Source organism: Diospyros lotus, chromosome 4 (assembly GCF_014633365.1).
Source record: "Diospyros lotus cultivar Yz01 chromosome 4, ASM1463336v1, whole genome shotgun sequence".
In the NCBI taxonomy this organism is placed as follows: domain Eukaryota; kingdom Viridiplantae; phylum Streptophyta; class Magnoliopsida; order Ericales; family Ebenaceae; genus Diospyros; species Diospyros lotus.
This window is the reverse complement of record NC_068341.1, coordinates 44087296-44110290: the sequence shown is the minus strand read 5'-3', so window position 1 is coordinate 44110290 and position 22995 is coordinate 44087296. Positions and strand designations below refer to the sequence as shown.

The 22995-nt window shown below is 43.9% G+C and overlaps 2 protein-coding genes across 2 annotated transcripts; one reads left to right on the top strand and one right to left on the bottom strand.

Moving 5' to 3' along the window:
- Nucleotides 1-12597: 12597 nt before the first annotated feature.
- LOC127799867 (uncharacterized) lies at nt 12598-15162 on the bottom strand. Its single transcript, XM_052334083.1, has one exon. The coding sequence runs from the start codon at nt 15160-15162 to the stop codon at nt 12598-12600; it is 2565 nt and encodes an 854-aa protein (XP_052190043.1).
- Nucleotides 15163-21593: 6431 nt separating this feature from the next.
- LOC127798782 (protein DOWNSTREAM OF FLC-like) lies at nt 21594-22970 on the top strand. Its single transcript, XM_052332384.1, has 2 exons — nt 21594-21918; nt 22273-22970. Exons 1-2 carry the CDS (start codon nt 21768-21770, stop codon nt 22596-22598), a joined length of 477 nt encoding a protein of 158 aa, XP_052188344.1. The 5' UTR covers nt 21594-21767; the 3' UTR covers nt 22599-22970.
- The last annotated feature ends 25 nt before the right edge of the window (nt 22971-22995 follow it).

Here is a 22995-nt window from a genome sequence, read left to right as displayed (position 1 = left end):
TTTGTGACCCCCAGGAGTCATAACTCGCTCGAAAAATTTGCTTTTCGCAGCCGCGCCTTAGGATTTAAGCACTCAACATGGGCCGTTTTAAGAATGCTTTACCACCTCCACCTCCTGCTCCCAATGTATATATATCTTTGGGACGACGGTCTTCGGTGAAGGGGAGAGAATTAGCTGGGATACAGTCTCGTTTCCATATCCCAATTGATCATCATATTAGACTTCCTACGCCTGAGGAGACAAGTACCGTTATGGTAGGGGGACATGGCTTCGGGGTATATTTAGCTTCTTTAAGAGCAGGTCTTCGTTTCCCCTTGTCTAGCTTTGGCATGGAGTGGCTCGATTATCATTGCATTGTCCCTGCTCAACTTCATCCTAACGGTTGGGGTCAGTTAGTAGGATTCACCATCCTTTGCCATATGATCCAAGTGCCTCCTACCGTAGAGTTGTTTGGTTGCTTCTATAGGTTGAGGAGGGTCGAACGGAGGGGCGTCTTTTTCACACTTCAAAGGATTGTGGGTTTATCTCCTCTCTTTCAAAAGCTCCAAAATAAGGTGGACTTCGAGTCCCGATGGATTGTGGTCGAGCCTCCTCCTAGCTGGAAAGCACCGTTTCGTTGGTGTTGGGATAACGAGCGGGACTTTTGGTCGGAGAAGCTTGATGACATCGGGATTTCCGGGGCTGTCTATCGCCGAGTAATTGAGAGATTATGTGCCCTTGGCACTTGTAATCTACCCGACCTGCTTACCTCAGAAAATATTGCTGCCGCAGGGTGGGGTGTTCGGCTTGAAGACATGCCCGGGACCTCCACTCTCGCTTTTGTGCCACCACTGGCTATGCCCGAGGACGCCTTACAAGTTGAGGAGGAAGAGGGCGGCGAGGAAGAGGACGAGGGCCCCGAGGAAGAGGGAAGATCTCTAGGGAGTATGGTCTTTCTTAGTTATTCTTCTTCTGAGGGTAGACCCCCAAAATTGTAGAGATTATCCATGCAAGTGGTTGACTTTTATCTCTTGTTTTGTAGACGATATGAACATATTCAAGGAACAAACGCTCAGACGATGTGGTAGGAATTCTCAACAGGCTGGTGAGCAAGATCAACAACCTCCTCCTCAAGCGCTCCATGACTTGTTGCAGGGGCCTCCGTCTGACATTCCCGATCCTAGCCTTCTTCCTCCGCCAGTTCCTAGCTCGTCTCGAAGGCGTCTAAAAGTGAAGAGGTCCGAGGTGAGTGTCTTTGTAACACCCCGTCTCGCCAGGCGTGTCACTATAAGGGTATTCTCGGGATTTCTTTTTTTTTTTCCTCTTTAAGTTCAACACGCGCGGTATTTCAAGAACAATCTTCACATGCAGAAACAAAACCCCGCGAACCCCAGTCTTGCCCGTTTAACTATCAAGATCAATAATCTTAAACTAAACGAGTCTTAATACAACGCAGCGGATACACTAATACCAAACACCATAATTCTTACATTGTGATTCCATAGCAAAATATGTAATACAGATCAAATGATAAAATTGCTATTATACAACTGTTCATTTACAACCTGAAATGCATACTAAATCCTCCAAACGTTACAACGACTTAACAAACTAAGCACCATTGGGCCTCAACCGGCCACATCCTTGCCCTCGCAGCAGTTCCTGGCTGGAACATTAAACGTTCCAGGGGCATAGCCCAAGTTAGATGATAAAACATCTAAGTGACGGTATAGAAACAGATTATACAATGCATGAGAGACACACGAGCATGGCATATTCAGACAAGCGGCAACATGCAAAACATGTCTAACTCGAGATATCACCTTGACATACTTAATCCCTCGAATGTCCCACTGTGGCACACGTTCACCTGGTCCAACGTTAATCCCTCGGGTGCACCGTCGTGACACCCGTTCACCTGGTTTAACATTATTCCCTCGAGTGCCCCCAGTGAGACACCCGTTCACCTGGATTAACATTGTCCCAATCTCAAGCAGACCCCATCCCGCCCCATACGGACCCAACGATGCAATTAAACTTGACCCCAAATGATATGAAAATTTACACGCCATGCACCAACATTTTAAAATAAAACAGTTAATGCAATGAAGCAAATATCGACACAATGATCATAAGTAAAAGCCTTGTACAACAATTTATGTCTAGGAGGGTATAATCGCTCACTAGAACTCACCACAAGCACCTAAAACACTTCTAAGACAAGGAAAAGTTGGAATCAAACCACTCACCTCGAATGTATTCAGATCGCCTCGATCCTCGTGCAACGCCTCGGTTTGCGTGCTAAATCCCAAATGCTTGAACTTATACTCAACCTCGAGCCACAGTACTTCCTAAACACCATATTTAATTAAGGAAGCATTAAAATCCATTTTCCTCAATTTTCCATAATTTTCTTTATTTTCTCCCAATTTTCTCCTCGTTAATTCCAAAATAATTATTTCTTCAACTATTTTCCGAAATATTTCAACACAATAATTCCTAGAATAATTAAATAAAAATATTGGAATTAAAATTACCAAAATAGCCCTTCGCACGCGCTCTCACGCGCCTTGCGCGTGGCTGCGCGTGGAGGCTGGCGCGTGCAGCCACGCGCGTCGTCTTCTTCCTCAAGACCCGCCGGCGACGACCCCTCCGATGACCGATCTGAGCACACCCCCTTCAAGCCCTCGACGAGTCGATCCCATTGGCACCATGTTTAGGCCGAAAGCTCGCCGGAAAAGGGCCCAAACGGCCAGTTGCAGGTGGCGGAAGGCGGTCCGCCACCTTCGATCGGCCAAACCCCAAACGGCCTTAAACGAACACCAAAATGCCTCAAACTACTCACAGAATCTTCTCCGTTTCATAAGGATCGAAAGCCCTTTATCCATTCTCATCGATTCATCCTCTAACACGACCGATTTGAGCTCCAAAAAGTCGAAACCCTCGGCCTCTCTTTTATACCCGAAAACCGACCAAAATCTAGCCAATCACCGACCACCCTTGCTCCCCAAGAATCCCACGGCCGTATACAACCTTCCCCAAGCAAGCCTCGGCCGTCCCATCGCCGGAAACGGCCTCCACGTGCGGTGGCAGTGCGGCGGCCGTTTTCTCCCTTGCGTTCACATTGCAATTTTGCTAAATTGCATTTTCACCCCCTGATTTCTTCATTTGACATTTTAGCCCCTACCAATACACCCCTGATCTTCCAAATTTGCCTCTAAGGACCACAAGTCTTGTACTATTTATTTCATTCTTGAAACTTTCAAAAAAATTATCGTTTTGACCTTCCTCGGGTAAATTTAGAAAAACTGCACTTAGGCCCGACTGATTGATTTGACCTTAAATCCATTCAATTTATCCCGAAATCTCTTAAGGGTTGTTCTATATGTAAAATATCAGTCCCTGACATACTCCGTTGACTTTTCGGACGTCTCCTACGTCGATTCGGTTTTCCTCAGCCCGGTCAATAGCTGTACCGAAAACTGTTCCTGATCCAATTTATTTAATCACTAAAAATCATAATTCGAATCACTTGTCGATATTATACCATTTTCCTTGGCTATCTAAGGTCTGGGGTACTCCCTCGAGCCACTTCGGTCTTTTAAGATTGCAATAGTGTGTCCTAAAGCCTTATTCTTTTGATAATTCCACTTGTACCATTTATCAAATATTATTTATGACCTCAAATCATTCCTGGGTATTACATTCTCCCCCCCTTAAGAAATTTCGTCCTCGAAATTTTGGTCCGTGATAATTGAATCACTACTATTGCTAATGACTCTCAATTGAAATGTCCTAAATATCATTTCTAATCCTTAGCAATCATTCATAACTTATGTCCTAACACGATCCATGCTTACCAAGCATCTTAGTTACTTTCCAGAATATCCCGTTGTAGCTCTATACCTGCGGCTACACGAATCCCAAAATAATTTATAAAATCCAATGTCACTTCTAACTGGGTCCTCAAAACCTATTTTATTTGACTAATAATTCTCCCAATCCATTCTATACTGGGCATATGCCATGATCACACAGAAATTGATAACATTGAATTACCTCAGTTGTCATGACTGCACAGAAATTGATAACATTGAATTACCTCGGTTGTCATGATTGCACAGAAATTGATAACATTGAATTAACTTGACGTATCTTTCTCCCAATTATCTCGATCGCGTATTATCTTTAGAGATAATTTCTCAGCCTCTTACGGCTGGTCATGCAAATTATCCATTTAGGTCTCTCAAAAATACAATTTTTCTTACAACAGCCTAACATCCTAACATGTTACTATTTCTTTTCCAAACACTATCCATCAATCAGATCAATTTATCTCAGCTTAGAACTCCCGTGTCGTTTCAATTTATCGACAACCTTCCATAAAAATACACTTCATTTATTTGTGGCTTCTCAACTTAACACCGCTAAGTGTTCCATTTCAATCCAACGGTGCTTCCCATATTTCTCCATATGAGAATAATCTCTCTATTGAGTCAAACAAGATTCCTGTTATCCCCAATTCTAGGAGTAGACCTAATCTCGTCCTTCTTAGGCGATCTAGTTTTCACACAACTCCTTAAGAGAAAACCTTTCTGGTTAGCTTTTGATTCTCACTGGGTCTTCAACAATACCTAGCATAATTATAACAGTTTTAACCTACTGTCTTGTAACCCAAATAAATTTTCGTAGTGGAACTAAAAACTCACTTTTTTTTTTTTTTTTTTTTTTTTATATTAACAACTTAATCATATGTTTTCTCAATTCACGGCATGTCTCTCGAGAAGAAAAACACTTTCAATTACCTATCAACTTATAACTTGCCATATCCCTACGTTGATTTTGTCTCTTTCAATCCATCAACTCATGTTCTCAAGGGTACCTAGGTATACTTACCTTTGCTCCAACCTTTTTATATCACCAAGGGCAAGGTTTGAAACAACTATATCGTAGCCAACTGCTAACAATTCCTAGGGTATGTAATATTAAATACACTAAACTAAGAACCAAGTTGATAATTTTTCCCAAAGTGATATTTAGAGAACAATCGTCCCACATTTTTCTAAGCAACTTCACAACACATGTTTATACCAAGGATTACTTCATTCCTAGTTAGGAGCTACCTTGACCTAGGAGCATTATTACTATTTCACCACAACTCCTGAATTTCCCGAGTGTATTCATCACTTCTTAGTAACCTTACTTTACGAATTTCTGTCATGAACGTAATTATCCTAGAAGAATCCTTTACAAATCTTGTTAACAGCTTGCCAATCATTGTTTTGTCACTCGAGATTACTTTTCCTTTTGATTATCGACTACCATAATCCACATAGCAATTAACCTACTTAGGTCATCTTCCAATCCTTTAACCTTTCCATAATGATTTAGGGATCCTACCACGATGCTCTAGTCCCTTGGAACTTGGACTCTAAACCATACGTAACATTCTCAGTGTTGCCCCAAACTTTGGCACCTGACTGTCTCCTCAGTTCACTGTGTTGCTCCGATTTGTAGGTATCACACCCCAAACCGCGAGCCAACCACCAGTCCTCTGCCTTGGTCCTTAGGCTCAGATCCATTGTTACAAACCAACACCAATGGTGTTATTGTTATGCTTAGAATTCCTCATTCTATCTCTGAGAGCTACAGTGGTTCTATTGGTACTAATCCAACTCCCTGATCTTTTGGCTTCCTAATGTTCTTTTCCAGAGTAACACTCAATCGTATCGAGCACCCTTATCCTAACCATTCCTAAGACTTCGGATTTCTTTCCCACAATTTAATCTCTTTTACTTTCCAAATTTGTTACGCATGTGACGGAACCTCGCGCTTCTGTTACTGCTCTTGCAGACGTTCATAATTCAACATCAGTTGTATCTTCAGTTTATCATTCCATATTCTCGTCACGGCCGTATGCTTAATCTATTACAAGATTTTATTCCTCAACTGACTTTCAACCAACACTCACTATACAGGTCATTAGGTCAATCATTCCTATTGCTTTGAATCTATTAGGACCAACTTCAATTTTGCTAAGACCTAATCAAATCCCAAGATATCTTTACGAGCTTAATCAAGCTTTAGCAAGCCTATCTCATTGCTCGGTGCCTTAAAACTCAAACCAAGACTTTTGTGACTACCCCTCAGTCCTTAATAATTATCATTATGCTAACTATCTTCTTTTGAGTTTTGAATCTTCTTAAATCGGTTAGGGTCATTTCAAGCTTAAAATAACTTTGTCTCCATAAGTTGAAATATCTTTTTATCTCCAAGTGTATACAATACGCGTAAATCTTCCTTAGAAACATCATAGTTAAACTCATAATTCTCTTATCCCAAAAAAATTTTTTTTTTTTAATCTCCAAGATTCATCACGAATCTCTAATCTATCATTGATCCGTACAATCTCAAGATCATCAAGTAAGGTTTCATTTTGCAAATTCTCTATAAACCAAAAGATTCTTTCAAATTTCCAAGGGAAAATTCTAATACCTAAAACATGCGAACTTCACGTTTCGTAACCTAGTAGTTTTCGGTCGCATCTCGACCTTAACTACAGCTGATTTATGGTCGTTTCCTCTTTGACTAGTAGTGTCCATATGTAAGGGAAATAAGTTTAGATCATACTCCAAAATTTTACTCGAAAGAGAAATTCTCATTGCCACCCAAAATCTGTTACCTAAATCTCCAGTTGTCACCAAGAAAACTTCCAAAACTTCGAAACAGGAATTTGATCCTCAGTCAATTCTGATTCGTTTTCCTTGTCAGATCCTAAACTAATATCCTTGATATAGCTCTTTCTTCTATAAAAACTTTCACAAGACTCAAATTTACACCTTAACTTTCTTTGCCCTTGAATAACATATGAAACCATACACATACGACTTGTTCTTATGAGTCGTTTTCTTAAGGTAATATTTCCTTATTGTCATCAATTCCAGTTTCTCTATCTCTATATCCCCATCAGTAATTTCGGATTCCTAAAACCCTCAAATTCTATTTTTCAAAGCTTTTATTGAATCACATTGGGTTTCTTATCGGGTCGTTCCTTAGGATCCTCAATCTATACCAAGTCATTCTTTTCCTTGAATCCTTATACCATTCGATCAAACCTGACTTACAATTAGGATATGCCATATTAAGCTAATCGTCCACAACTTGTTTCTTCTTAATAACCACCAGTTATCCCAACATTTAGTGAGATTGATTTTAACTAATGATCTTCAATCCACGGTTTTCGATTCTTACGAATCCTCAGTTATGGTTTGTCGAACCAACCTTACATTCGACCCATATTGTTTGATGCTAACTCCCAATCCAACGTTTCATCACTCAGCAAAAATCTAGTATTCTTCAATAATGTCAAAGACTTCAACCGTCAAACCCCCAAATCTCTAAGCAGGGGTTTTATCTTTATGACCTATCGGCTCCCCTCCTCTAAGTCTCCGTTCGGGATTTTTACTAGTTAGCCCTAACTGAATCCGTTCTTCTTAAGTCCTCAATTTTGATATCTAACTTAACCTTAAGATCTTCAAGTCGTTTTTCTTTCCCACGCCCTTGACAGGTTCTCCTAATAATCTCCATCGTTTCGATTATCTTTGTCAAGGCATGACACCACCATTATTTACCATGTCCCAAACGGGAGGGTACTAAGACAATTCACTAAGATTCTTCCGAAAGAGATTTTATACTATACTTCAAGTTGTACCGGAATTACCAAAGTATTTATTCCTCAAAGGTTTTGGATCATATAACTCTTTTATTTCGACGACCCTCTTCACTAGCTTCCTAATTTCCAAAAGATGTGAATAGAACTTGTTCGTCTCCCCTTGACGCCGAAAGTATATTCAAATTGAAAACCTCAAATTTCACATTTCTAGAGTCTCCATACCATTTCGACTATGTTCCGAATGTCTCCTAAAATCCATAATCCCGTTCTAAGTTCTCATTCAATAGTTCTAATCATGCTAAATTCAACAACCTAACCAAATCATCCTAGGGTTTTAACCTAGGGCTCTGATACCAATTGTAACACCCCGTCTCGCCAGGCGTGTCACTATAAGGGTATTCTCGGGATTTCTTTTTTTTTTTCCTCTTTAAGTTCAACACGCGCGGTATTTCAAGAACAATCTTCACATGCAGAAACAAAACCCCGCGAACCCCAGTCTTGCCCGTTTAACTATCAAGATCAATAATCTTAAACTAAACGAGTCTTAATACAACGCAGCGGATACACTAATACCAAACACCATAATTCTTACATTGTGATTCCATAGCAAAATATGTAATACAGATCAAATGATAAAATTGCTATTATACAACTGTTCATTTACAACCTGAAATGCATACTAAATCCTCCAAACGTTACAACGACTTAACAAACTAAGCACCATTGGGCCTCAACCGGCCACATCCTTGCCCTCGCAGCAGTTCCTGGCTGGAACATTAAACGTTCCAGGGGCATAGCCCAAGTTAGATGATAAAACATCTAAGTGACGGTATAGAAACAGATTATACAATGCATGAGAGACACACGAGCATGGCATATTCAGACAAGCGGCAACATGCAAAACATGTCTAACTCGAGATATCACCTTGACATACTTAATCCCTCGAATGTCCCACTGTGGCACACGTTCACCTGGTCCAACGTTAATCCCTCGGGTGCACCGTCGTGACACCCGTTCACCTGGTTTAACATTATTCCCTCGAGTGCCCCCAGTGAGACACCCGTTCACCTGGATTAACATTGTCCCAATCTCAAGCAGACCCCATCCCGCCCCATACGGACCCAACGATGCAATTAAACTTGACCCCAAATGATATGAAAATTTACACGCCATGCACCAACATTTTAAAATAAAACAGTTAATGCAATGAAGCAAATATCGACACAATGATCATAAGTAAAAGCCTTGTACAACAATTTATGTCTAGGAGGGTATAATCGCTCACTAGAACTCACCACAAGCACCTAAAACACTTCTAAGACAAGGAAAAGTTGGAATCAAACCACTCACCTCGAATGTATTCAGATCGCCTCGATCCTCGTGCAACGCCTCGGTTTGCGTGCTAAATCCCAAATGCTTGAACTTATACTCAACCTCGAGCCACAGTACTTCCTAAACACCATATTTAATTAAGGAAGCATTAAAATCCATTTTCCTCAATTTTCCATAATTTTCTCTATTTTCTCCCAATTTTCTCCTCGTTAATTCCAAAATAATTATTTCTTCAACTATTTTCCGAAATATTTCAACACAATAATTCCTAGAATAATTAAATAAAAATATTGGAATTAAAATTACCAAAATAGCCCTTCGCACGCGCTCTCACGCGCCTTGCGCGTGGCTGCGCGTGGAGGCTGGCGCGTGCAGCCACGCGCGTCGTCTTCTTCCTCAAGACCCGCCGGCGACGACCCCTCCGATGACCGATCTGAGCACACCCCCTTCAAGCCCTCGACGAGTCGATCCCATTGGCACCATGTTTAGGCCGAAAGCTCGCCGGAAAAGGGCCCAAACGGCCAGTTGCAGGTGGCGGAAGGCGGTCCGCCACCTTCGATCGGCCAAACCCCAAACGGCCTTAAACGAACACCAAAATGCCTCAAACTACTCACAGAATCTTCTCCGTTTCATAAGGATCGAAAGCCCTTTATCCATTCTCATCGATTCATCCTCTAACACGACCGATTTGAGCTCCAAAAAGTCGAAACCCTCGGCCTCTCTTTTATACCCGAAAACCGACCAAAATCTAGCCAATCACCGACCACCCTTGCTCCCCAAGAATCCCACGGCCGTATACAACCTTCCCCAAGCAAGCCTCGGCCGTCCCATCGCCGGAAACGGCCTCCACGTGCGGTGGCAGTGCGGCGGCCGTTTTCTCCCTTGCGTTCACATTGCAATTTTGCTAAATTGCATTTTCACCCCCTGATTTCTTCATTTGACATTTTAGCCCCTACCAATACACCCCTGATCTTCCAAATTTGCCTCTAAGGACCACAAGTCTTGTACTATTTATTTCATTCTTGAAACTTTCAAAAAAATTATCGTTTTGACCTTCCTCGGGTAAATTTAGAAAAACTGCACTTAGGCCCGACTGATTGATTTGACCTTAAATCCATTCAATTTATCCCGAAATCTCTTAAGGGTTGTTCTATATGTAAAATATCAGTCCCTGACATACTCCGTTGACTTTTCGGACGTCTCCTACGTCGATTCGGTTTTCCTCAGCCCGGTCAATAGCTGTACCGAAAACTGTTCCTGATCCAATTTATTTAATCACTAAAAATCATAATTCGAATCACTTGTCGATATTATACCATTTTCCTTGGCTATCTAAGGTCTGGGGTACTCCCTCGAGCCACTTCGGTCTTTTAAGATTGCAATAGTGTGTCCTAAAGCCTTATTCTTTTGATAATTCCACTTGTACCATTTATCAAATATTATTTATGACCTCAAATCATTCCTGGGTATTACAGTCTTGCCCAGCCTTTCTTGTCCTGAACCCTCGGTTCCCACTTCAGGCCTTTCCATGTCAGACCTTTCTGTCCCCGAAGTCGCCCTCGGGGAACCACATCTAACCGATGCCTCTGGCTCACGAAGGAAGGGGACCGGCAGCTCTCGCTCTTCTTTTGGCAGCGAGCTTGATAGAATCAGGGAGGAGAGTCGCCAACCTTTTGTCCCTTTTCGTAGGGAACGACGAAAGCTAAAGGCTGAGCTCCCAGACTTTAGGCCTATTCTTCCTCCCATTGCTGAACCTAGACGGAATTCCGTGCCAATTCCTAACAGCACTAGAGTGAGGGGTGACCACTTCCAGGTGCAGCCCGGGCTGATTGATTCAGACTCTATAAGGGACCCGGGGGTGGGTGCCAGGATGATGTATGCTACCGTGCTCCCTCAAGATGAGCAGAATTTTTTTGGCAATTGGCCTAGCGTTGCCAACTCTCCTGAGCAAAAGATTATTGAGGTAGGATGCCTTTATTGTGCCTATATGTTGTATTTGCCGTCTGACTTGGTTGTTGGTCTTCTAATACATTGCTTGCACCCAGAGGGTTCAGGGGTTGGTGATATCCAACGCCATCGGGAGAGCTTATCATCATCGAGCAGAACAAGAGAAAGCGAAGGCAAGAGAAAACGCGATAAAGTGGAGGGATCACGAGCGTTGCTATCAAGCCGATATCAGAAAGTTGAACCGAGAGGTAGAAGACATGCGTTCCAAGCTGGCGGAAGCTGATGGTGAATCGTCAAGCATAAAGGGGGAGATAGTGGATCTCCGGAATAGCAAAGAATCGCTGACGAGAGAGCTTTTAGGAGTTAAGGAAACTCATGAAAACCTTTTGTAAGAGCATTCTTTGAGGGTAGACGAGCTTGCTCGTCAGAAGAAGCAATATAGGTTGCTCAAGGACCGAAGGAAGGAAGAGATTTTAGCAGCACAGGAGAAGGCTGTGAGGGACTATCGCCTTTTAACGGACTGTCAAGAGAGAAAGATCAGTTATGGGGGCTGCTTTACGAAGTATGGATTCTATCTCGCACGCTCGTATCTGGAATTAAAACGCCCAGGAGAACAGTTCCCTGAATTGGTCTATACTGATGAGGTTGAGGAGTCTGATGTTCCTGACTGGCGAAGATATAATGATCCTGACCCCACTAGTCCCAGGGCTTATTTGAATGCTCGTTTAGTTGATAATCTGGAGAACTTGTCGGGGCCGTGGGAGCCGTATGCCTTCGCCTCAGAGGAAGTGGAGATGACAGATGCCCTACCCACAGCTGATGACACAGTTATTGCATCCTCGGGCCAAGGAGAAGGGGAGGCCCCATCTGCTCCGAGTAGCGGTGCTCCCAGTTCTGGCAGGAGGAAGCGGACTTAGAATAGACCCCCCATTTTCTTCTTCTTCTTCTTCTTTTTTTTTTTTTTTTTTTTAAGTTTAGTAGCTTTTTCTCTGTTGAGTGAAGTATCTTTTATTTGTATGAATAAGATTCGTCTTTTTTCTTAAACAGTAGTTACAGCTTGCTGATTTTTACTATTATCTCCCATCGAAAGTCTGGTTCCGACCTTAGGGTTTTAGACTCTTCATGCCACAAGGTGGACTATGGGCGCTTCAGCCCATAGTGGTCCTTTGGCCGTTCCTTGTTCCTGTTATCGAGCCAGGCCAGTTGAGTAGGCTAGCGGGATAACCTTTTGATTTCAATGTTGAGGGGGTGCTGTGGACGTATTTGTCACTTCGCTAGACCGGGCCACTTGGCTTTGAGGCAGGACGGCTATCGTAGTCGTCGGGCCTATTGAGCCGTGCTTTTCTCATAGCGTATTATGCGGCAGGGCCTTTTGCATTATTATCGGACTTAGTAGAATATCTTACTAGCGGGACTTTAATTTGCTTGCTAATGCCATTTGATTTTTTCACCTCCGGGCAAGACTTGTCTTATTATTTTGCGGGGAAGCAATAAAAAAGGCTTTATTTTATTTATTTATTTTTTTTTTGCAAGAAGGGACCCATAGCGGGTCGTTCTCTTTCCTTTGCCTTGAATAATAAAGAAAGGGAAAACACAAGCATTTTACGTGGTTTGGCAAAATGTGCCTACGTCCACGGTCCCTCTTCGGGTTCATATTATTATTGCGTTACATGTCCGAAGGGGAATATAATTTCAGGTGGTTTGTGCTCCAAGTTTTACCCATGGTTTCACCCTGGAGCGTTTGGAGGATACAGGTACTAGGACCTATCATTTCTTGAATACGATACGGCCCTTCCCAATTTGCTCGAAATTTTCCATCCTCTCGGTGTGCATTGGTGATGGCTGATTTTCTGAGGATCAAATCTCCCTTCTTGAGAGGTCGGCTCCTTACACGAGAGTTGTAATAGTTGGCAACCCTTTTATGATAGGCAGCGATTCGTACCGCCGCCCTGTCTCTCTGTTCCTCGATGAGATCAAGACTCTCTTTTAATGAATCAGAGTTTTTCGAATCGTCACATTTATCAAAAGCATCCAATCGGGGTGATCTGCACGAGATTTCCACAGGGATCAAAGCTTCTGTTCCATACACTAGGTTAAATGGCGTTTCACCTGTTGAGACCCGACTGGTTGTTCGGTAGGCCCACAAGACGGTAGGCAATTCATCCACCCATGCTCCCTTTGCGCCTTCTAGCCGAGTTTTCAAGCCATGTAAAATTGTTCTGTTGCTGACCTCTACTTGTCCGTTAGCTTGGGGATATGCTACTGAAGAAATCCTTAGCTGAATGTCCAAGCCTTTGCAAAAATTTCGGAAAGAATCACAGTCAAACTGCTTTCCATGATCGGTGTTAATGACTCGTGGGATTCCAAATCGACATACAATGTCTTTCCATACCATGGCCTCTACTTTCCTCGCACTGATGGTGGCTAGGGCTTCGGCTTCAATCCACTTGGTAAAATAATCTGTTGCCACTAAAAGGAATTTCCTTTGTCCTGTAGCTTGCGGAAATGGGCCGAGAATATCCAAGCCCCATTGAGCGAATGGAATGGGCTGGAATGTGGGTTGTAGTTGCGATATTGGAGCAGAATGAATCGGGGCGTGCCTCTGACATTTATCACACTCTTTGACCTTTGCTTGAGCATCATGTTGTAATGTGGGCCAGAAAAAGCCTGCTCTTAGGATTTTGGCCGCAAGGGCCCTTCCTCCTAGATGCTCACCGCATACTCCACTGTGAACCTCAGTCAAAGCATAATTGGTTTCCCGAGGGCCTAAGCATTTGAGGAGTGGCATAGTGTGCGCTCGCTTGTATAGCATCCCATCTATTATTGTGAAACGAGCTCCTCTAAACTTAATTTTCTTAGCCTCTTTTGGGTCTGCCGGTAATTCTCCCGTGGTCAAATATTTGTAGAAAGGGGTTCTCCAGTCGCTACTATTCTCAATACATGCTACTTCAGATTCTTCTATACTTGGTTGTTGAAGGACTTCCACATATACTGTTCTCCCAGTAGTTTCTTTAGTGGATGCTAATTTGGATAAAGCGTCTGCATGGCCATTAAGGGATCTGTTGATCTGTACTAGCCGGAAACTTTCGAACAACTGTGCGAGTGCCTTGACTTTCTGGAGATACTGTCCCATGGCCGGCTCTCTAGTCTCGTACTGCCCGTAGTATTGCTGAACGATCAGTTGAGAATCACTGTGGGCTATCAATTGTGTTACCTCAAGTTTTCGGGCTAACCTCAAACCAGCGATTAGTGCCTCATACTCGGCCACATTATTCGAACTTGGAAAAGCGAATCTTAGAGAGTATTCAAGGGATTCTCCTTCTGGTGGGATAAGCACTATTCCCGCTCCACTCCCTTGGGAACTGGCAGCCCCATCAACAAACAGTAACCACTCTGTTATGCTCTTTTCCTTGGCCTCCTTGGAGGGTGTACATTCGACAATAAAGTCTGCCAATGCTTGCCCTTTTATAGCCTGCCTAGGATGATATTGTATGTCATATTCACTCAACTCAATGGACCATTTGGTGAGACGACCGGAACACTCAGGCTTTTGTAAAATGCTCCGTAATGGTTGGTCTGTTAGTACGCTAATGGAGTGAGCTTGGAAATATGGCCTCAACTTTCTGGAGGCGTTCAATAGGGCCAGTGCCACCTTTTCTGTGAAGGGATAACGCGTTTCCGGCCCTTGTAGAACCTTACTGACGTAGTACACTGGTCGATCCACCTGCCCTTCTTTTTTAATCAGTACTGCACTTACTGCTTTGTCACTTACACCCAAGTACAAATATAACATTTCCCCAGTTTCAGGTCGAGTCAATAAAGGGACTTCCTTCAAGTACTCTTTTAATGCCTCAAATGACTTTTGGCATTGCTCCGTCCACTCAAACTTTTTCCCTGTCCTTAACGTCTGAAGAAACGGGAGTTCCCTTTCGGCCGATTTGGAGAGGAAACGCCCAAGAGCCGCCATTCGACCTGTCAGCCGCTGCACTTCCTTAATTGATGTTGGGGGTTCCATATCCAGTATCGCTTGTATCTTTTTGGGGTTCGCCTCGATGCCCCTTTGTGTGATCATATATCCTAAGAATTTTCCAGACTGAACGCCAAATGCACATTTTGCTGGGTTTAGGCGCATTTTGTATTGCCTAAAGACTTCAAGCACTCGTGCCAGCTTTTTAACATGCGATTCCTTCTCCCGACTTTTCACGATCATATCATCGACATATGCTTCCATTGTATCACCCAATAATTCCTTAAAAACTTTATTCACCATGCGTTGATAAGTGGCCCCCGCGTTCTTGAGCCCGAATGGCATAACTCGGTAACAATATGTCCCTTTTTCTGTAATGAATGATGTTTTCTCCTGATCTGGAGGATACATCATTATCTGATGATACCCTGAGAAGGCATCTAAGAAGCTCATTAGATGATACCCAGATGTTTCATCCACCAGACGATCAATCCGAGGTAATGGGTAGGAATCTTTAGGACACGCCTTGTTGAGGCCAGTGAAGTCTATACACACGCGCCATTTTCCGTTGGGTTTTTTAATCATAACCACATTGGCCAACCACTCTGTATATAACACCTCTCGAATGAAACCTGCCTTTAGTAGCTTATCAATTTCTTCTTCTAACGCCGGTAGCCTATCAGGGGCGATATTCCTTTTTTTTTGTCGAACAGGCTTGAACTGAGGATCCACGTTCAAATGGTGACATATCACGTCGGGACTAATCCCTGGCATATCCCTTGGTGTCTAAGCAAAGACATCCAAATTTTCTCTAAGGCACCCCATGATTTCATCTTTTACTGGTTTCGGAAGCTTCATGCCCACATACACTAACTTCTCGGGATCTGTGTCACTTAATCGCACTGCTTCTAACTCTTCCACTGGTTGGGGCTTGCGAGCAGTCTCTTCTTCCAGGGATTTGTGTATGGCTTTTTCAGCGATAGATAAAGTCTCTTCTGCCTTTTTTCCTTTTGTGGACGATACATAACAGGATGTTGCCTTCCTCTGATCTCCACGAACTTGCCCTACTCCTGAGAGCGTGGGGAATTTCATTAATAAGTAGCAAGAGGACACTACAACCCTCATATCATTGAGGAGCGGTCGGCCTAAAATCATGTTGTATGCTGCAGAAGGGGCTTTGACCACCATGAAATTCGCCTGTCGAGTCACACTTTGAGGGTCGGCGCCTAATGTGACAGGTAGTTGAACAGATCCTGCTACCGAGACAGGTTCTCCAGTGAAGCTGTACAGGGGAGAGGACACTTTTCTCAACCGGTCTTGGGATATGTTCATTTGTTATAACAATTCCAATAGATTAGATTAACAGAGCTGCCGCTATCCACCAAAATTCTACTGATGGGGTGTTTGGCGATAACTGCAGAAATTACCATTGGATCATCATGTGGAAGTATTATATCACCTCTATCAGCAGGGGTGAACGTGATTGGCTCCTCGTCCTCTCTCACCTCCATCACATAGTTGACTTGGTAGGCCTGACGGGCATAGGCCTTTCGAGAAGAAGAAGTATTCCCAGCTAAGGTCTCGCCCCCAGAGATAACATGAATAGCTTGATGAGTCGGCTCATTGTCAGGGGGGGCCACCATTCTGTCATCCCTTATCCCTTCATTCTGCCGTAAATTTCGTATATCTTGACCTTCGGGCCTTTCTTCCCTTCTTTGACGGTCTCTGTCATTTCTACCTTCAGTCCTTACATATCTTTGCAAGTGCCCTTCACGAATGAGTGCTTCTATCTGATTTTTTAGTTCCCTACACTGATCGGTAGAGTGTCCCCGAGTTCGGTGATACCTGCAGTACTCTTCTTGATTTCTCCCCATGGGGCGATCTGCCTTTTTCGAAAGCTGGAGGAGACCAGACCCCTCTACTGTCGCCAATATAGCTGATCGGGGTTGATTGAGCCTAGTGTAATGATGGAATTGTGGCCCCACTGTATCCGACCTCCTGGTCCGTTCTTTTCGCTGGTTTGATCCTTCTTCAATATCTCGTTCTTTCCTCTTTCTTTCTCCGTCTTCACTTCCCCCTATCGTTCTCATCATTTCCGCATGGAGTATGTACCTGTTAGCCCGGACGAACAGGTCTGCCAGAGATTTCGGAGGGTCCAGGGATAATGATTCTTGCAAAGGGGTTAGTCGTGTCCCTTGGAACATGGCAGACACTGCCATTTCAATCGGTAAATTACAGATCTCAAGTGTGGCATTTCGAAATCTGTCCACGTAGTGCCGTAGGGTCTCTTTATTCCCTTGTCGAATGCTAAGCAGATATGTCGCATCCTTTTTTCTCTGACTGTTAATAATGAATGCTTTGATAAATTCTGTTTTTAGCTGCCCGAATGAAGAGATAGATGCCTCGGGTAAGCCGTTAAACCAGGCTCGAGCATGCCCAGTTAGGGTTAAAGGAAATGCCCTGCACATTATCTCGTCGTCCCATCCATGAAGCATCATTAAAGATTCATAATTTTGCACGTGATCGTACGGGTCGTCCTTTCCTGAATACGGATTTATTTGAGGCATCTTGAACTTCCTCGGCAAATGTTTCTCCATTACCTCGGCCACGAATGGTAACTTTCCTCTGGATTGTTCCTCAGAGATAGGTAATAACTTATTCTGTTGTAGGACCCGCTCAATCATCTTTTTCATATCGGTGGCCTCTCGTGCACTAAATGCAGTAGGGTTATCCTCAGGCCCATCATTTTGCTTGGTTATGGGTTTTGCCTCCCAGCCTCTTTCCATCGGAGTGCTGGCTACTGTTTCCGAATATCTTCCTCGTTGTGGGCTTCGTCTTTCTGTCTTTCGACGGTCAGTTCCTCCATGATTTCCTCGAAGGGGAGATGTTTGGCTGTGATCTTCCCTTAAAGGAGACCTTGGTTGATTGTTTCGAGTTTGGACAGGTTGAACGTGGGTTTCAGGGCTTGCGTCTCGATAGGAGTCGTTCCCTGGTACCTCCTGACGAGCCCTGTGAGATGGAACTATCTCCGGGATGAACTTTCTCAATGCAGCTGGGATTGTCCCGTGGGGGACCAGACTTTGCAAAATACCAGCCATTTCCCTCAGAGCTTGTATTCCTTCAGCGTGTTGCTGTCGCAGGGCTTTGTACTCAGCCCAAGGTACGACGGATGGGATCTGCATACCTGAGTAGGGTCCCGAGAGAATATGTGGGGCGGTAAGAGGAGGCACCTGAAGTTGGGCCCCCAGTAGGTGAGAGGGCTCTGGAAGGGGCGGCTGCTGGTGTGTGAGGGACGGGTGACCCTCACGAGGGGATTGATGGGTGAGGGACGGTTGGCCACCATGGGTGAGGGGAGGCTGTCCCTCATGGGTAAGGGGCGGATGACCCCCATGGATGAGGGGTAACGGGCCATCGCGAGTAGACTGATGCTGATCTTCCACTCGAGAGAGGGTTTCTTGTCGAGGCGATTGGGCCCCACGGGAGAGGGTCTGGCGATTGCTTCGAGTTTGAGCCATGATGAGGGAAGAGTGTTGCAGCTTTTTGTTTGCGTTTCCCACAAACGGCGCCAATTGTTGTTACGCGATCACAACAATAAAATTTATAAAATGGGAAACCACCGATGGATGACCCTCGTATGGCGTATCTGAGCGATGAGTGAGTCTCCCGGGGTAATGTGGCAGCGATGGGTGAGTCTCGTAGGGCGTTTCTGAGCGATGGATGAGTCTCCGGAGGTGTTTCCGAGCAACAGATGACCTATTAGAGAAAGAATCGGTTAGGAGCGCGGGCGAAAGTCCCCGCGCGAACCCTCCGATGCTTAAGTTAGATCACCGTAGAAATTGAGTATTCGAAAGTAAGAGAGTAAATGCGAGAACCAGAGATTGCATACCGAATGAGGGAAAGTGACCTCCTATTTATAGCAACAAGAGGGGCATCCATGTGTCGCGTGTTCCGAGTTTTGTGGCAAGAATCTCGGAGAGGCTTTGACCAAGTCTCGCGAGAATAGTCTTAGGCCGAGTTTCTTGGAGGTGGTGGTGCAAGGATAGGGGGCACGTGGCACGTGGCTGTCAGTGCGGCGCCTTGGGTGACCCTCACCCGGGGGTTTGCACGAGTGCAGGCTAGGAGAGCATGAGGGGTCGTGCATGCAAGTGCACGGGACCGGGTGCGAAAGGGGGGCGTGCGCGAGGGCGCGCGCGGGAGGTTGTGTGAGTGAGCGGCCGCGCCTGCGGGCGGCTGCGTGCGCGGGCGGCCGCGAGCAGGGTGTGCGCGGCCGCCTGCCGGCAAGGGTGCGCGGGGCCGCCTGTGCGCATGGGGGGTGCACTCGGGGGTACCTCACCCCCGAGTGACCCTCTCTCGGGGGGGAGGACCGCGCGCAGATGCGCGCGGCCGCCCTTGTGCAGGGGCGCGCGCGGTTGCGCGGGCGGCCGTGCGCACGCCCAGCTGCGCCCGCGCAGCTGGGCGCCCCCGGGTGGGGGCACTCGGGGGTACCTCACCCCCGAGTGACCCTCTCTCGGGGGGGGAGGACCGCGCGCAAATGCGCGCGGCCGCCCTTGTGCAGGGGCGCGCGTGGCTGCGCGCGCGCGCGGCCGTGCGCACGCCCAGCTGCGCCCGCGCAGCTGGGCGCCCCCGGGCGGGGGCACTCGGGGGTACCTCACCCCCGAGTGACCCTCTCTCGGGGGAGGACCGCGCGCAAATGCGCGCGGTCGTCTTTGTGCAGGGGCGCGCGCGCAGCTGCGCGCCCGCAGCCGTGCGCACGCCCAACCGCGCGCTGCTTGGCCGGGCGAGCGCGGGGTTGCGCAAGCGCGGAGGGCCGCGCTAGGCGCGCCCGCGCCCCTGGGTGGCCTTCTTTGGTTCCTCAGGCCGCCACGTGGCACTTCCTCAAGCCGCCACGTGGCATTTTTTTCAAGCTGCCATGCTTGCATTGCTCTTCAGTATCTTCACGCATAACAATAATAATAAAATATAAATAAATAAATAAATAAATATATTTTGAGTTTAGAGTTTATTTTGGATGAAAATACTCAAAATAAATTTTTGTTGTTTTGAATTTTCTTTATAATTTTTTTTTTTATTTTTAAAAATATATTTTTTAAAACAACAAAAAGAAAGAGTTTTTATTATTTTAGAAAATACAAAATTAAAAATAACTTGAAAATAATAAAGATAACACAATCTTAATCGACGTCTCAATCTCTCAAAAACCATTTTCGCCTACTTTTGAGCATTTTGTTTTTTAAGTGAACTTTTGTTTGTAACACATTAGATATAAAATAAAATATATTAATATATAAATAATAGTAAACATACCATAATAAAATATTGAAATAATATTTCAAATCTTAATTACCACCTTCTTCATATATCCTTTTTTTTTTTTTCTTATTTCAAACTGACCCTGCAGATGGCTGCATGCGCCATGCCCGGGGGCCGTGGATCTTACCTTCCTGCCTCCCATTAATTTTCTTTTCTTATTTCCGGCCCTTATTCCCATTGAATTTTTACTTTAAATAAACAGGAATATATTATTTGTAACATTATTTTTTCGGTGTTTAAAAAAAAAGTAAAGTTAAATAATAAAATACATGACATACTCTATTTGTATTAAAATATAATGGTTAAATTCAGTTAAAAATGCAAGTTAAACGCTATAATTGAAACAATACAAATACATGTTGTCTCACAAAAAAAAATGTCAAAATACATGAAGTTAAATTAATTTAAAAATGTAAGTCTATAAATATAATCAAAATAAAGAAAGTTGAAACGATTACATGAAAAAAATTGAAAATATAGAGGCAAAAATATAGATTTGGCTGAGAAATAATTAGATGTCACATTCTGTTAAAATTAAAATATAAGTTAGATTAACTTAAAAATACAAGTATATGGGTATAATTAAAACAATAAAAGTTCGGGTTGTTCTTACAAGAAAAAAAGTAAAAGTATAAGAGTTAAATTGACTCGAAAATATAAATTCAGTGATGTAATATAAATAATGAAAGTTCAACTAGACACACGAAGAAAATGTGAAAGTATAAAGACAAAAATATAGGTGTGATCTAAAAATAATTACACATCACACTCTGTTCATGATAAAGTATAGAGGTTAAATTGATTTAAAAATATAGATCAAAAAATATAATCGAAATAATGAAAAGTTTATGAGTATAAATAAAAAAAAACAAAATACAGAGATTAAATTGACTCAATACATATTTATGAGTTTAATAAAAATAACAAAAAGTTCAATTACCTACATTAGAAAAACATGAAAATGAAAAGTCAAAAATAAGATTTGGCTTAGAAATAATTACATATCCCAATTTGTACCAAATTATAAGAGTTGAATTGATTTAAAAATATAAAAAGGCATAATTGAAATAATAAAAAATTTAAAAATATTATATATAAAAATTAAAGTATTAGGATTAAATAAATTAAAAAATATTAATTGAAAGTGTAATAGAAATATGAAAAACTTCGTGTGTTTAAAAAAAAATTAAGTGAGAAAAAAAAAAGGTTTGACGTAGAAATAATATTCATAAACTATATATATATATATATATATTATGGGAGCGCGTTAAGTCCAGATCTCCGCGTAGACTGGTGGAACCCACCGACTGACGGAAATTAATGAAAGCGGGAGATTAGGGCGCAATACGCGCTTCCTTGTTTGCTTTCCTTTCAGGCTACCGCCATGTGACCATCATTCAAGCTCCTCACAGCTAGCTGTACTGCCAGCCCACCTCCTCTCTCTCTCTCTCTCTCTCTCTCCTTCACGCTATATCACCCCCTTCCATCGGCCTGACGCTTCCCCATCTCTCAAGAATTTGTGCTCTCCTCTTCCCTTCCTGACACTGTAGAAAGCTCTGATGGATAGTAGATTTCTAGTGTTGGTGGCTCTCTGCGTGCTGCCGGTGCTGGCGACCGCCGCCGACGAGAAGCAGTACACGGTGGAGGGCCGCGTCTACTGTGACACTTGCCGTGCCGGTTACGAGACCGAAGCCACCCCTGGCATCCCCGGTAGGTTTTCCTATCTTCTTTCTGGTTTTATCACTCTGGAGAATCGGGTCAGGGATCTAATTCCATTTAGCTTCTGCAAGATCTGACTAGAACCCTATTTTTTTCTGGGAAAAAGATGTTCTGGGTTGTGATTGATATTGGGTCTCTGGGTTCTTGTCAAACATCAAGCTAGGAGTCATCATTGCACACGTCATGTTCGGGCAAATGCCCCAGTTAAAACTCGGATGTTCATTTCACTTAGATCTGATCTGCCCTAGGTTACGAATGCGTACTTTGCTGATGTACAGAACCTGTTCGGTTCAAAGTCTGGTATGAAATCTCGATTAGATAACGGTTCGATTTGTTGTTCACCAGGTGCTAAGGTGGCGATCGAGTGCAAGAACAGGGTGAGCTCCGAAGTTACATTCCGCACCGAGGGGGTAACGGACTCAAAGGGAAAATACGCCATCACCGTCACCGGCGACCGCGGCGATGACATCTGCGACGCAGTCACCCTGAGCAGCCCGCTCTCCTACTGCTCGGAGGCTGACCCAGGTCGTAACCGCGCCCGAGTGATCCTCACCAACTCAAACGGCCTTGTCTCTTCCACTCGCTACGCCAATGCCATGGGGTTCTTTAGGTACGAGCCCATGTCAGGCTGCGCCCAGCTGCTCAAGAAGTACGAGGAAACTGATATCTAGAACAAGAATTCTTGTCATTGTTACTCACTCACTCTGTTCCAGCAATAGTAGTACTCACTGATGATGATGATGCTCTTAGTCCCTTCATTATACGTTATTGTTTCCATTATCTAGAAAAAGAATTCTTGTCATTGTGGCTTTCAAACAAACTCGTGTTTCCATTATCGAATGTTTCTGTCTCTGTGCTCTGGTGGGTTCTGTGTTTACTCTAGAATAACACTCTGTGATGATGCCCCAAGTGATTGATTGCCTGCTTCTCTGAAGCGTTCATGGCCGAGCACTGGGGTTGCTGTGTCACAGATCCTCGGAACCTGCAATGGTAATTTGTATTGTATGTTATGTTAGTACAATTATATGAGGAATTATTGTAAAGTGATGGCAAAAGAGATTGGTTGAA